General features: G+C 34.6%; 1 protein-coding gene across 4 annotated transcripts in view; it reads left to right on the forward strand.

Annotated features, from left to right (window-relative positions):
* The window catches only part of LOC137406655 (phospholipid-transporting ATPase VA-like), a 129,846-nt gene that overhangs the window by 71,544 nt on the left and 41,578 nt on the right, over window positions 1-16,724 (forward strand). For all 4 annotated transcript variants that reach the window (XR_010979932.1, XM_068093260.1, XM_068093261.1 and 1 more), the window contains one exon: window positions 2,561-2,690. Coding sequence is in view for 3 of the 4 variants with exons in the window: in XM_068093260.1 (XP_067949361.1) it covers window positions 2,561-2,690 (130 nt within the window). In the remaining variant the exon portion in view is untranslated. The remainder of the gene's footprint in view (window positions 1-2,560; window positions 2,691-16,724) is intronic.

Raw genomic sequence — 16,724 nt, forward strand, 5'->3', positions numbered from 1 at the left:
GCTAGCAATTTTACATTGCGCTAGCTAGCAATTTTCTGCATTGCACTATCAATTTTTTCGTAAAAAAAGTAGAAAAATTGGACAGAAATGGACAACTTCTTTTAGCCTCCTAAAAAATTACAATTCATTACGTTTTAAATTTATTTACAAGTGTACAGCACCATAATTAGCATTGATACGTTTTTGCCTCTTCTCTGCTTATCCCACTACATGTACCAGCTAAAGCCACGGTACTCCAAAGGTATGTACGTCCAGTATAGAAAATATAATTTTTTTTTTTTGGTAGCCATTAAATGGTCAAGTGTGCGAGAGGCTGCTTTCTATAACTGCATCGCTCGGCCTTATTGATTTAGGTTGAAAAAGGTTTCAACCAGATAGGCTAAAGTTGATAGTGAAAGTGAAGATAGGAACTGCTGAAGGATAAAATTTCATGATAAAAATTTGAAATTCAGTAAAATAGTTCAAAATACATACTAAAACTTAGTTCTAAGTGTAGGCTTAGCAAGCTAAACTTACTCGAAGTGAATTCAAAGTTTTATGTTATGCGTACCTTTTGAAGTCAAGAACTCCTTCCCATACGTACTACATTTGGTACACGTTATAATTTTGCGCTTTATTGCAGATCATAACCATTAAAATACACTAAATACAATACAGTTACTGTAGGTAACTATAATTACTAAAGTTAACATACTATTTTGTTGCTAATTGTCAATATGTACACATTTTTACAAAAAAAATTGACGATTTTTACCAGGGGGTGTTTGCATTGCATAATTACAATGGTCTCTATACCCCGATATACGCTTTTTTCACCATACGATGCCAACCCTGGAACGAATTAACATCGTATCTCGAGGGTGCACTGTACCAGAACACTTTCATCATAGAGAGCTGGCCACCACTGTCGCCATGATTTCTGGAAGAGTTGAAGCATTTTGCCATCGGGTCAAGTGGTCGATTAGCTCCAGAATCTTTTTATTGCTCTTTAGTGTCATTGGCAGAAACCCCACCAAGTTTACCACAACTTATTGCTTGGCTGGCTTAATCCTGGCTCGCTGGCTGCAATCCCTGCGGTACATGTCCCCATGTACTTCGTGGTTTGGCACACCTCTCAACTCCTGATCAGTCTCCTCACAGTTGCTGTCAGGCCTGGCAAGTACCGGGTCATATGAGGCAATTGGTCATCCCGCCCACACCAAACTAGACAGACGGCACCCAATCTGTGCTGCTCATGGAGTAAAGTCTGGGCTTATATCTTAAGGGATTGCTGGATTTCGTGTAGTTTCCAGGGCTACTGACACCAGTTTCAGGTGCTCTCTGGTCAGCTCCTCTTCTCTTGAACTTGTTTGTCAACCATATGAACGACACCTTGAGTCTTCCCCGTGGCCGTGTAGCAAGGTCCCAGGATGGCTTCGACCGGCCTTGGGTAAACCTCCTGGGCTGCCACTTTGAAGGCAGTGGGTTGACCCAAATGGCTGGCCATCTTATGTGTGGTCCTGTCAACCCCTGATACAGCTGCTGGGTTTTCTTCAAGCTTGGGCGATAAGGACTGGTTCGCCATCTCTCAGCTCGGTGAGTTCCGACTGCCAGCAATCTCTGCAGGTCTGCTAGCTCAGCCGTCGGTGTTGCCATAGCATAGTCCAGCCCGGTGTTCCAGAGTGTAGCCAAACTTTCCAGGATTTCCAATCGTCGTGCCACATGGGTGGATAGCTTTTTTCTCCTGCACAGCCAGGAGATTCTCCACAACCAGCCTGCGCCACTCTCCTACAGCATACCAGGATAAAATTTTACTAATGGTTGTATTAAACTGAGTTGCAGCAGATGTAAATTGCATAAGGTTGCGAATAGAGGATCTGAATAACTTGAACTGAATGGAGGAAGTATTTCTCCTGCGTTTAAAGGGTCACTCACGTCAAACTTTAAAAGATTCTATCAGAAAGTATCGATATTTTTGTATTATTCTAGCATTTGGTTGAATAATAAATGATTTAATTATAAATAACTGAAATGTTTTAAATGTTTTTACTGCTAGGACGTTTCAACATTGAAATCAGCAAATATTGATTGCTATGGAAACGCTCAGAAGAAAAACACTTCTCCAAAAATGGCGTCAATAGTTGCAATTCTTGTTTGTTCCTCTCATGACTTTGGCTATTATGTTGAAGTTGGAGTATTATGCATATCTAATGACATGGATTTTATTTTGTATTAATTTAGGAATGTTGGAATAAAACTTCAATTATAGCCTCAGATACATTGACACAGATGCTTTAAACGGTTTAAAGATAGGCTGGTTAGAATTTGTCCCAGTGTTTTCCTCTAAAAACCTTAGGCATATGAGTACCCAATGCTGATGATACCATATATTTATCACTTATATGCAGTATGCATGACTACTGACATCATTTTTAGAGAAATCTGGACACAAATCTGCACACATTTTGCCATCTATTGTCATCATACATTCATTATCACCTCAAATGATGCTATAAGTCATAGTCTTGTAGCTTCTACTCGTCTGACCAAAATTTACAAATTCTAAAATGCTCGTTTTCAGCGAGACAGTGTTGCCACGAATCTCGATAATGGTTCCATGGATAGTTTGGACACGACACAAACAACAGTTACACACAATGGTGTAGTGACACAGCAAACACCCCTTGAAGAAAACGGTAACACCTCATTCGGTAGGTAGCTATAGCTGTTATCTCATATTTTGCACGCTTTGCAACTGATAACTGTGTATAGCTATATGTAGCACTGGATGTCTCACGTTTTGCATGCTTGGCTACTGTTATCTTTGTCTTGTATATAGAGCTCTAGGAGGTGGGCTATTTCTCTCACATTTTTACTTTTTCCCATAATAAGTTTGCTAACAAATCATGCCTTTCTCATGCGAGTAAATCCTACAATTCATGGTAGTTTAATTTGTTCTGATCAACTAGTCTTATGTTACAATAACTCATCAACTAGTCTTACGTTACAATAACTCATCAACTAGTCTTATGTTACAATAACTCATCAACTAGTCTTATGTTACAATAACTCATCAACTAGTCTTATGTTACAATAACTCATCAACTAGTCTTATGTTACAATAACTCATCAACTAGTCTTACGTTACAATAACTCATCAACTAGTCTTATGTTACAATAACTCATCAACTAGTCTTATGTTACAATAACTCATCAACTAGTCTTACGTTACAATAACTCATCAACTAGTCTTATGTTACAATAACTCATCAACTAGTCTTATGTTACAATAACTCATCAACTAGTCTTATGTTACAATAACTCATCAACTAGTCTTACGTTACAATAACTCATCAACTAGTCTTATGTTACAATAACTCATCAACTAGTCTTACGTTACAATAACTCATCAACTAGTCTTATGTTACAATAACTCATCAACTAGTCTTACGTTACAATAACTCATCAACTAGTCTTATGTTACAATAACTCATCAACTAGTCTTACGTTACAATAACTCATCAACTAGTCTTATGTTACAATAACTCATCAACTAGTCTTATGTTACAATAACTCATCAACTAGTCTTATGTTACAATAACTCATCAACTAGTCTTACGTTACAATAACTCATCAACTAGTCTTATGTTACAATAACTCATCAACTAGTCTTATGTTACAATAACTCATCAACTAGTCTTATGTTACAATAACTCATCAACTAGTCTTATGTTACAATAACTCATCAACTAGTCTTACGTTACAATAACTCATCAACTAGTCTTATGTTACAATAACTCATCAACTAGTCTTATGTTACAATAACTCATCAACTAGTCTTACGTTACAATAACTCATCAACTAGTCTTACGTTACAATAACTCATCAACTAGTCTTATGTTACAATAACTCATCAACTAGTCTTACGTTACAATAACTCATCAACTAGTCTTATGTTACAATAACTCATCAACTAGTCTTATGTTACAATAACTCATCAACTAGTCTTATGTTACAATAACTCATCAACTAGTCTTATGTTACAATAACTCATCAACTAGTCTTACGTTACAATAACTCATCAACTAGTCTTATGTTACAATAACTCATCAACTAGTCTTATGTTACAATAACTCATCAACTAGTCTTATGTTACAATAACTCATCAACTAGTCAATATGTTACAATAACTCATCTACTAGTCTTATGTTACAATAACTCATCAACTCATCAACTAGTCAATATGTTACAATAACTCATCAACTAGTCAATATGTTACAATAACTCATCAACTAGTCTTATGTTACAATAACTCATCTACTAGTCTTATGTTACAATAACTCATCAACTAGTCTTATGTTACAATAACTCATCAACTAGTCTTACGTTACAATAACTCATCAACTAGTCTTATGTTACAATAACTCATCAACTAGTCTTACGTTACAATAACTCATCAACTAGTCTTATGTTACAATAACTCATCAACTAGTCTTATGTTACAATAACTCATCAACTAGTCTTACGTTACAATAACTCATCAACTAGTCTTATGTTACAATAACTCATCAACTAGTCTTATGTTACAATAACTCATCAACTAGTCTTATGTTACAATAACTCATCAACTAGTCTTATGTTACAATAACTCATCAACTAGTCTTACGTTACAATAACTCATCAACTAGTCTTATGTTACAATAACTCATCAACTAGTCTTATGTTACAATAACTCATCAACTAGTCTTACGTTACAATAACTCATCAACTAGTCTTACGTTACAATAACTCATCAACTAGTCTTATGTTACAATAACTCATCAACTAGTCTTACGTTACAATAACTCATCAACTAGTCTTATGTTACAATAACTCATCAACTAGTCTTATGTTACAATAACTCATCAACTAGTCTTATGTTACAATAACTCATCAACTAGTCTTATGTTACAATAACTCATCAACTAGTCTTACGTTACAATAACTCATCAACTAGTCTTATGTTACAATAACTCATCAACTAGTCTTATGTTACAATAACTCATCAACTAGTCTTATGTTACAATAACTCATCAACTAGTCAATATGTTACAATAACTCATCTACTAGTCTTATGTTACAATAACTCATCAACTCATCAACTAGTCAATATGTTACAATAACTCATCAACTAGTCAATATGTTACAATAACTCATCAACTAGTCTTATGTTACAATAACTCATCTACTAGTCTTATGTTACAATAACTCATCAACTAGTCTTATGTTACAATAACTCATCAACTAGTCTTACGTTACAATAACTCATCAACTAGTCTTATGTTACAATAACTCATCAACTAGTCTTACGTTACAATAACTCATCAACTAGTCTTATGTTACAATAACTCATCAACTAGTCTTACGTTACAATAACTCATCAACTAGTCTTATGTTACAATAACTCATCAACTAGTCTTACGTTACAATAACTCATCAACTAGTCTTATGTTACAATAACTCATCAACTAGTCTTACGTTACAATAACTCATCAACTAGTCTTATGTTACAATAACTCATCAACTAGTCTTATGTTACAATAACTCATCAACTAGTCAATATGTTACAATAACTCATCTACTAGTCTTATGTTACAATAACTCATCAACTCATCAACTAGTCAATATGTTACAATAACTCATCAACTAGTCAATATGTTACAATAACTCATCTACTAGTCTTATGTTACAATAACTCATCAACTAGTCTTATGTTACAATAACTCATCAACTAGTCTTATGTTACAATAACTCATCAACTAGTCTTATGTTACAATAACTCATCAACTAGTCTTATGTTACAATAACTCATCAACTAGTCTTATGTTACAATAACTCATCAACTAGTCTTATGTTACAATAACTCATCAACTAGTCTTATGTTACAATAACTCATCAACTAGTCTTATGTTACAATAACTCATCAACTAGTCTTATGTTACAATAACTCATCAACTAGTCTTATGTTACAATAACTCATCAACTAGTCTTATGTTACAATAACTCATCAACTAGTCTTACGTTACAATAACTCATCAACTAGTCTTACGTTACAATAACTCATCAACTAGTCTTATGTTACAATAACTCATCAACTAGTCTTATGTTACAATAACTCATCAACTAGTCTTACGTTACAATAACTCATCAACTAGTCTTACGTTACAATAACTCATCAACTAGTCTTATGTTACAATAACTCATCAACTAGTCTTACGTTACAATAACTCATCAACTAGTCTTATGTTACAATAACTCATCAACTAGTCTTACGTTACAATAACTCATCAACTAGTCTTATGTTACAATAACTCATCAACTAGTCTTACGTTACAATAACTCATCAACTAGTCTTATGTTACAATAACTCATCAACTAGTCTTATGTTACAATAACTCATCAACTAGTCTTATGTTACAATAACTCATCAACTAGTCAATATGTTACAATAACTCATCTACTAGTCTTATGTTACAATAACTCATCAACTCATCAACTAGTCAATATGTTACAATAACTCATCAACTAGTCAATATGTTACAATAACTCATCTACTAGTCTTATGTTACAATAACTCATCAACTAGTCTTATGTTACAATAACTCATCAACTAGTCTTATGTTACAATAACTCATCAACTAGTCTTATGTTACAATAACTCATCAACTAGTCTTATGTTACAATAACTCATCAACTAGTCTTACGTTACAATAACTCATCAACTAGTCTTATGTTACAATAACTCATCAACTAGTCAATATGTTACAATAACTCATCTACTAGTCTTATGTTACAATAACTCATCAACTAGTCTTACGTTACAATAACTCATCAACTAGTCTTATGTTACAATAACTCATCAACTAGTCTTATGTTACAATAACTCATCAACTAGTCTTATGTTACAATAACTCATCAACTAGTCTTATGTTACAATAACTCATCAACTAGTCTTATGTTACAATAACTCATCAACTAGTCTTACGTTACAATAACTCATCTACTAGTCTTATGTTACAATAACTCATCAACTAGTCTTATGTTACAATAACTCATCAACTAGTCTTATGTTACAATAACTCATCAACTAGTCTTACGTTACAATAACTCATCAACTAGTCTTATGTTACAATAACTCATCAACTAGTCTTACGTTACAATAACTCATCAACTAGTCTTATGTTACAATAACTCATCAACTAGTCTTATGTTACAATAACTCATCAACTAGTCTTATGTTACAATAACTCATCAACTAGTCAATATGTTACAATAACTCATCTACTAGTCTTATGTTACAATAACTCATCAACTCATCAACTAGTCAATATGTTACAATAACTCATCAACTAGTCAATATGTTACAATAACTCATCTACTAGTCTTATGTTACAATAACTCATCAACTAGTCTTATGTTACAATAACTCATCAACTAGTCTTATGTTACAATAACTCATCAACTAGTCTTATGTTACAATAACTCATCAACTAGTCTTATGTTACAATAACTCATCAACTAGTCTTATGTTACAATAACTCATCAACATGTCTTATGTTACAATAACTCATCAACTAGTCTTACGTTACAATAACTCATCAACTAGTCTTACGTTACAATAACTCATCAACTAGTCTTACGTTACATTAACTCATCAACTAGTCTTACGTTACAATAACTCATCAACTAGTCTTATGTTACAATAACTCATCAACTAGTCAATATGTTACAATAACTCATCAACTAGTCTTATGTTACAATAACTCATCAACTAGTCTTATGTTACAATAACTCATCAACTAGTCTTATGTTACAATAACTCATCAACTAGTCTTATGTTACAATAACTCATCAACTAGTCTTATGTTACAATAACTCATCAACTAGTCTTATGTTACAATAACTCATCTACTAGTCAATATGTTACAATAACTCATCAACTAGTCTTATGTTACAATAACTCATCAACTAGTCCAGTGGTTCCCAACTACCTTGGAGCCATGGACCCCTTGAGCTCCTTATCTAAAAGTCATGGACCCCTTTATAAACATCATAATATATGGTGTTAATAACAATGTATTGTAAATTGGTGTACATTATAAATTAGAATAATATAATAAGAGTCAGTAGATTTGACATATTTCTATTTATTTACTTATATAAAGGAATGCTATACTAAATTTTTTTGACTTTCAATTTTCAGTAATCAGTTTGTTAGTGGGATGGATTGTACTTCTTGTTTTTCAAATTTTTTGATATTAATAGTCACCATTGTGAAATGACCCAAACTTGGTTTTAGATTTGGATTTTGAGTGTGAAACTACACTGTACAGCTTTGCCCATTGTCCCATCTAATTGGCCAGGTCAAACAATGTGACAACAACAAAAGACTTTGTCAATTTATATTAGAAGTGGCAAAATATTAACTAAAACCTAAGAAAAAAAGGCTGTTGTTCGGGTGATTTGGGGTAAATTATATTTAACTTTAAGCATATTCTAAGACCCCTACCAATTTTACAATTGGTAAAAATAGGTAAGTTTAAATGTTTTATGTTCCATAGATCTTAGTATATCGATGAAATTGAAGAGAGAGAGAGAGAATTATGTGTTTGCTGGCTACAGGTTTTGTTGTTTTGTACTACTAACCGGAAATCAGGTACTATCCAGCGGTTGATGCACATACGTAATAAAAGTCTAGAGCCAAAAACCTGACAAAATAATGCGACCACCCCAAGGAAATTGCATAAGCCCCGAAACCCAGGCTAGCACAATCCCAACTAAGCTCGATCATTAAACCCCGCCCATATGATACCGTCACCTATCCTTTTAGGGTTTTATATCATTGATCGAACCACTATAAGACAGAAATAGTTGTAAGTAACTAGCTAGAAAAAAAAAACAATACTGGCACCAGCCTGTGGACCCCCTCAAAACCTCCTGTGGACCCCTAGGGGTCCATGGACCATCAGTTGGGAACCACTGAACTAGTCAATATGTTTACAAATGTAAAAATGAGATATCGTACTGTTTTTGTCTGACCGAACGGAGACATAATGTCGAGGCTCTTCTCACAGATACAATATAATTGTCCGTGTGACAAGAATTGGCCTTGACCCCACATATAATAATTGAACCTTACGAAAAATATTTCTTAACAGTGGCGTCGTAGCGCGTGGGCGAATTGGTAAAATAATCGGTGGGATGCTATAGCCGGAGCAACACATGCACATACTTTGAGAAATATATATTATATAAGATAATCAATATAGTAATAGGTGTAAAGTCGCTGCAAGTTCTCAAAGTCTAGTCAAATAACGAGCGTCCAATGGTTAGTTTTAAAAATTCGTTTTCTTCTCTGCTGTACTCTGGAGACAAAACGACATATAGGGGTAACTCTATTATACATACTAGTACCCTGGCAGTCTAGTTTGGTTATCCCTATTATACATACTAGTACCCTGGCAGTCTAGTTTGGTTATCCCTATTATACATACTAGTACCCTGGCAGTCTAGTTTGGTTATCCCTATTATACATACTAGTACCCTGGCAGTCTAGTTTGGTTATCCCTATTAAACATACTAGTACCCTGGCAGTCTAGTGTGTCCCTATTATACATACTAGTACCCTGGCAGTCTAGTGTGTCTTTATTATATATACTAGTTCCCTGGCAGTCTAGTTTATCTCTATTATACATACTAGTACCCTGGCAGTCTAGTTTATCTCTATTATATATACTGGTACCCTGGCAGTCTAGTGTGTCTTTATTATATATACTAGTACCCTGGCAGTCTAGTTTATCTCTATTATATATACTGGTACCCTGGCAGTCTAGTGTGCAGTGAGAGATCGTCAGACGTGCCATAAAGCAAAATTAATAATTAGCTGCACAATTATACATAAATACGTAAAGGCAATCAATTGGTGCCGGTGTTAGAGTGTCGGTATACTGACTCAAACGTCACGACTTGGAGTCTCATTGAAAGCTATATTTTATCCTCGCATCTAATCCTGATGACAGATCGATGGAAGGACAGACAAGGCAGACAGACAAGGCCTACCGCTTTTGTCATTGTAAAGATATGTTTTTGTTTTATTTTTTTTTGGTCATATTAACATTTTTTATGGATTTTGTCTGTCTACACTCTACATTATACCTTGCTGAGTATAAACAATCAATGTGAATTGACATTGGAGGTATGTTCTCAAGATCAGCAGGTTCTCCTTAACTTACTACAAAATTAGATCTGAATCGAGAGCGAGATAAGACAAAGAAAAAATTTGTCGATCAAAATCAATAATACCACAGTTACTGATACTACCACAGTTGCTGATAATACCACAGTTACTGATAATACCACAGTTGCTGATAATACTACAGTTACTGATAATACCGCAGTTACTGATAATACCGCAGTTACTGATAATACCGCAGTTACTGATAATACTACAGTTACTGATAATACCGCAGTTACTGATAATACCGCAGTTACTGATAATACCGCAGTTACTGATAATACCGCAATTACTGATAATACCGCAGTTACTGATAATACCGCAGTTACTGATAATACCGCAGTTACTGATAATACCGCAGTTACCGATAATACCGCAGTTACCGATAATACCACAGTTACCAGTAATACCACAGTTACTGTTACAGTCGTTAAATTAAAAAGCTGTCTAGCTTTGTTGAGTTTGTTTGGGAAGATCTTGGAATGGATCCAACTTACATGTACTGTAGTTCACTGTTCGTATAATGGAAAATATTTATAGTATACTATATATAATAATGTATATATAATATAATGTAAAATCGCTATAACATAATCATTCCTCGAACAAGTTATTTTTGTTGTAGGAGCGTCTCCTGTATAGCAATAAATGTTCAATAATTATTACAATCGTTCATTTATTTGACAAACTTTTTGAAATTATCATCTAGCTTTGCTCAAAAATCGTTAAGCAGATATTTTGTTCAAACATGTCGCATTAGTTTCCTGGTTTCTTCCCATCCAGTTTCATCTTATCGCCAGGTTCTTCACAATCATAAATCATGACTTATGCCCTGTGTTAACTTTCTGCTGAGAATACAATACTGGCGTTTACCGTACTTTGCGGACTATAAACCGCACCCCTATATAAGCCGCATCTGCTTTATTTTCCAAAAAAACAATAATAAAACAATACATAGGCCACACCTTTGTTTAGGCTGCAGAGTTGCAGAACTCAGGACGGTGCTTTTTAACACGGCAGTAACTTTCAGGTTTAAAACGGAACAGTGCCGTTCAGTTCCTAACTGCACTGCTTCGTGTTAACCGACGCTTTTTAACCTAGTGTCTAAGGGTACAGTACCGTTAGGCATTTTTTCGCTTTTTCTTTCACCCCTTTTCTTTCATTGTTTGGTTAATGCGCCCTAATAATGAAAGAAAAAGCCACAGAATAGCCGCACCCTTATATAAACCGCATGGCTCAAATCACCAGAAAAAAGTAGCGGCTAATAGTCCGAAAAGTACGGTACTTATCACTAACAGAAAAAAAAGGTGTTAAAAGCTTATTAATGGCATACTTTTTCATATTTCATGTCCATATACACCATGTACACATATACAGTGCACCCTTCGTTTCACCTTACCAAGTGGGACATGATGGACTTTTTCACCTCAACATATGAATCTTATTTCACTATACGAATTCTACCAAAATTTCGCCCGAGTTCAAATTTGGCAGTCGGTGTGCTTATTACGTAATGTACGTCAAAATACCGAACACGCTGAAATGCTGTTCGCCAAAATATTTTCACAATGCCTGAAAGAGACATGATAACCGATTTCTCTCAGTTCAGCATTTTTCGTGTGTAAAACGGTAATATTTTCCTTTTAAAACAAGAAGCCAAGTAGGAGTTGCAATCCGTTTAAACCAAAAATTAGTGGTCAGACAACTTTCACTAACCTGCTAACCAAAATCTAGTTCACTACGAAAACAACATCGTGTGAGCTTTCTTGCCGAATTAAGTTGAAAAAGGTTTTAATGAGATCTGCTAAAATAATATTGAAGACGAAGTCGGAAACTAAGAAGCGATAAAATTTTAGTGACAAAAAGTTTAAATTCAGTAAAATAATTACAAATACACATTAAAACTTGGCTTTATGGGTGTGTATTTAGTCAGCTAAACTTATTAAAAGTGAATTCAATGTTTGTTATACGTACGTCTGTCTTGAAGATAAGAACTCTCTATGGTGCAAACTGCACATTGCACCATTGAATTTCAATGCAGATCATAACCAATAAATACACTAAAGGTACTGTAGGTAATTATAGTTACTAAGGTTAACATACTATTTTGTTACTAATTTTTAACATGTACAGTACTTGTATAAGATTTTGATGATTTCTACCAGGGGATGTTTGTATAATTTAACTACTATGGTTTCTATACCCCATCATACGATTTTTTCACCATACAATGCCAAACCTGGAACAGATTACAATTGTATCCTGAGGGTGCACCGTATAGAAAGCATTTACTTAGTTTGTATTTGTGTATTGTTAAACCTTTCGCCCACTCCTCTGGTTTTAGTCCCTCACAAAATTTATGGAACGTTTCCTTCGTGTAAGTTGCTTAGTTTATTTATGCACAACTCACCTATCTAGCTTTACGAATTGCCAACTGCGCAGGATACTTGACTGATCACATTATGGGGTCTTATCGCTGAGCCCCGACCTCTAAGCGTAGTCCAATGTGATTCAGGCTTTACTGCTATTGTAGGTGATTGCTAAGGCTGCTTCCTCCTTTTTCTTAGGTCAAACGAAATTAGTGTGAAGTAGGCATCAAAATAGCTCTTCCTTGGAGGAATTGCTTTAAAATACTTTTTAAAACAAGCTTTTGAATATTTTACAGTTAATGGTGTTGAGCACCCAACAGCAACCTGCATGTGTATGAGCTAATACTCAGCAAGATTTTTTAAAGATAAACTTGCACCAAATTTTAGTAGATTTTATGAGAAAGTATTGGTATTTTTCTATCATTCGCATATGTTATTGATGTTTTGGTGAGCTAGGTGCCATAATGTTTCAAGATTTACTCTTTCGCTACCGATAGATAAGCCGTTAGATTGGCTTATGGCGGTATTAGAAGTACAGATCGTAAGCCGATGGTCGGCTAATCAATAGGGTTCCACTTTTCTTTTCATTACGAAACTTACACATTAGCTAGACCAATCAAATTTTGTCTTTAACAAAACAACCAATCACGTGCAGCCAATCATTCATTGCCAATCACGTTCAGCCAATTGAAAATGTTTTTTTCCTTAGCAATTCCATAGATCTCTAATTATCGCTATCATCGCTAAAGATCGCTATCATCATGGCAATAAGAAATTCACCGCTTATCTTGTAGCGAATTTTGTTCTGAATAAGATGCATTTTACAGTAAAACTATATCTGAATTGATTCTCGAGATATTGCATAAATACTAGCGGTTTATCGATTTTACGAAAATCCACGTGAATTAATAAGGTCAGAATTGCGATTTTAGCACAGTAGTAAAAGAGTTAAAATCGACAAAACTTGATCGTGGTTGAAACGCTCAGATCAATAGTTGCAAAGAGACCGGCAGAATAGAGACGCATAACCCTGCAACACGAACGCAAAACCGATATCAACGATGGCAATCATTGCAAGGAATGACATCATTTCTCCCGCATTATTTTCTGGGCCTCATATCTAGCACAGGGTATTCTTGTTTTTGCTAATCACGGTTGGAGTGTCTAGCTGTGGTTCTTTACAAGTTATTACCGAAGTAATAAGGCTCCCCTTACAAATTTAATCGTAAACTATAATTGGAATACATACTAACTAACTATAATTGGAATACATACTAACTAACTATAATTGGAATACATACTAACTAACTATAATTGGAATACATACTAACTATAATTAGAATACATACCAACTAACTATAATTGAAATACAAGCTGACTAACTATAATTGGAATACATTCTGACTAACTATAATTGGAATACATACTAACTAACTATAATTGGAATACATACTGAATAACTATAATTGAAATACAAGCTGACTAAGTATAATTGGAATACATTCTGACTAACTATAATTGGAATACATTCTGACTAACTATAATTGGAATACATACTAACTATAATTGGAATACCGTAAGTCCTCATGCTAAAGCCGCGCGGCTTGTCGTTGGGCGCGGCTTGTCGTTGGGCGTGGCTTCCGGTTCAAGGTCGTAGACCGCGGCTAAAGGCCATTCCTTTAAAACTTCGTGGGGCTCAGGGTGGCTTCTTGATAAATGCGGTCTCTGCTCAGCTCCATCGCTTCAAGTCGAGATGAATTCATGACACACGAGTGAGAGACAAGTGGTTGGGGGCGTGTTAATACCTGCTGATATCGAAGCAGAAACTATGGACCAAACTGAGTGCTAAACTCACCACATCAAACAAATTGCAGCAAGCCACAGGCGTTCACAGTTAGCAGCAGCAAGACTGAACTCATCAACTTGATACGACCATGTCCACTAGTGGTAAACATTCACGAAAAACCTACAGTGTAGCCTATAAGCTTTCTAACAGCGCAATAAAAATCTAGATGAGACATGGCAAGTTCTTGATGCAAGGGTTCAGGAATTTTAATTTTAATTTGTAAGTAATAGAAAATTCTTTTCACGTGTACTGATGTAGCCTGTTTTCTTATTCAACAGGACGGGGGGGGGGGTGTGTATAGCGAAACCAGTCTCAACACTCGCTCGCGAAGGGGGGTCAAGGACGACAAAACCTCAGTCGTTAGCCGCAGTCTGTGGGCGTATGCAGCTTGTTGGAAAGGGTGGCTAGAAACCACAGATGGCTTGTTGGAGGATTATTTTTTCCTTCGTGAGTCATCTGTTTGTGAGCACAAGCCACGCGGCTTGAGCATGAGAACTTACAGTACATACAAACTTCAATTGAAAAACACACCAACTAAATGTATTTGGAATACATGTAGAAGGTCTCTAAACATAACTTTATGATACAAGATTATTAAGCCAAATGTGAATGGATGCTAACTAAATGAAACTACACTACGTTATACTTTGCTTGGTAATAACTAAAGGGCATATGAAATTCGACTATAAAGTTATTACCACAGAATGTTGTTAAAAATGGTTTTCAGACACTTATTTATAACTTTGCACCAAGGGCTGTTCTTTCTATTTCTGCCTGAGCCTTTTATGCTCTCACTAGATGAATGCCTGGCGTTGCCCTGGTAATAAAAAGTCTTTGGACAGCAAATTTATTTTTATTCAATTTATAATACAACATTTACCATTCTAACTCTTAAACTTCATATTATGAGAAAAGTGTTTATTGTGCAGTTCAAATGAATTAAGAGAAAAAATAAGACAACTAAAGGTTTTCAAACTTTGTCAAACATCTGTAACTTTTAAACTTCATATCATATAGTTAGTCTTTTGTTGAAATAAAGAGAAGGAAAAGTAAAATATTAAAGATGTTTAAATGTACATTTGTAAATGTGAAACCATTAATAAGTAAAATATAGTCTGTTTTGCTACGATTACAACGAAAAATTATTAGGTATGCAATCATATGATTTTCAGTGTTGGCATCATAAAGCAAAAATTGTGTATATATATATATATATATATAGAGTTGTATAGAAACCCATAGAAATTATCTAATTTAATCACTTTCTGGTAAAATTCATCAAAATCATCATTGTTAAAAATAGCACAAAAACAATGTTATTGCTAATAACTATAGTTGCTCACTTCAGTGCATTTTGTGCATTTTGACCTTTAAGAAAATGTAACATTACGATGTACTATGTGCAAAGTTCTTACCGTGGAGACAGACGTGTAACATAAACTCTGAACCTAACTTCAATGAATTTAGCTTACTAAAAGTATACTTGAAGGAAGTTTAAGGTATTTTAGAAAACTTCATACTTGTAACTAAAATATTATCACTTATCTGTTTGACTCCATTTTTACCATAATGGAAGCCGAACTGAAATAACGGCAAACTAACGTATGAACATTTTTGCTATTTCGTCGTAATAAGTACAACAGTCGCCAGATTTTAATTTCGAGCAAAATTATTGTTGATATCATAGGGCGGAAAACAAGTCCGCTCTAGTATGGCAAGGAAAAAAAAGCATTGTTTCATAGTCAGGCAAAAATATTTTATAACAGGGGCATCGTAACCCGTGAGCGCATGGTATCAATTAACCCTTTTGCAGGCAGAGCGACATTATTGTCGTTTTGTGATACTAATGCCAATGGGCAGAGCGACTATTATGTCGCCACGCGAACGTTTTTTATAACTTGATTTCTGGTTAGCTTATTGCATTTTTTTATTTAATCTTTTTACTAATAGTGAACTAAAATATATTGGTCTCTGTTAGCAACCAAAAAATTAGCCGTTCTGAGAAGAAAAAAAAGGATCGGTTTTGCAATACTGAACGAAAAATCTGAAATAAAACGTATTTGAATAAAATGGAGATTTTGGTTTGTAGCTTGTTTATGCTTCTGTTACTGCTTTCTGGATATTTTCCAAGAGTGCAACAACTTTCTTTTACTGTCATGGCGTCCTCCAAAGGCTATAGGCAAAGGCAAAGAGGAACAATAATAAGCACATGATGTCAAGACTGCGGTGTAGGCCTCTGCAAGGGCAAATGCTTCCA

The sequence above is a fragment of the Watersipora subatra genome, chromosome 10 (assembly GCF_963576615.1).
Source record: "Watersipora subatra chromosome 10, tzWatSuba1.1, whole genome shotgun sequence".
Taxonomy (NCBI): Eukaryota; Metazoa; Bryozoa; class Gymnolaemata; order Cheilostomatida; family Watersiporidae; genus Watersipora; species Watersipora subatra.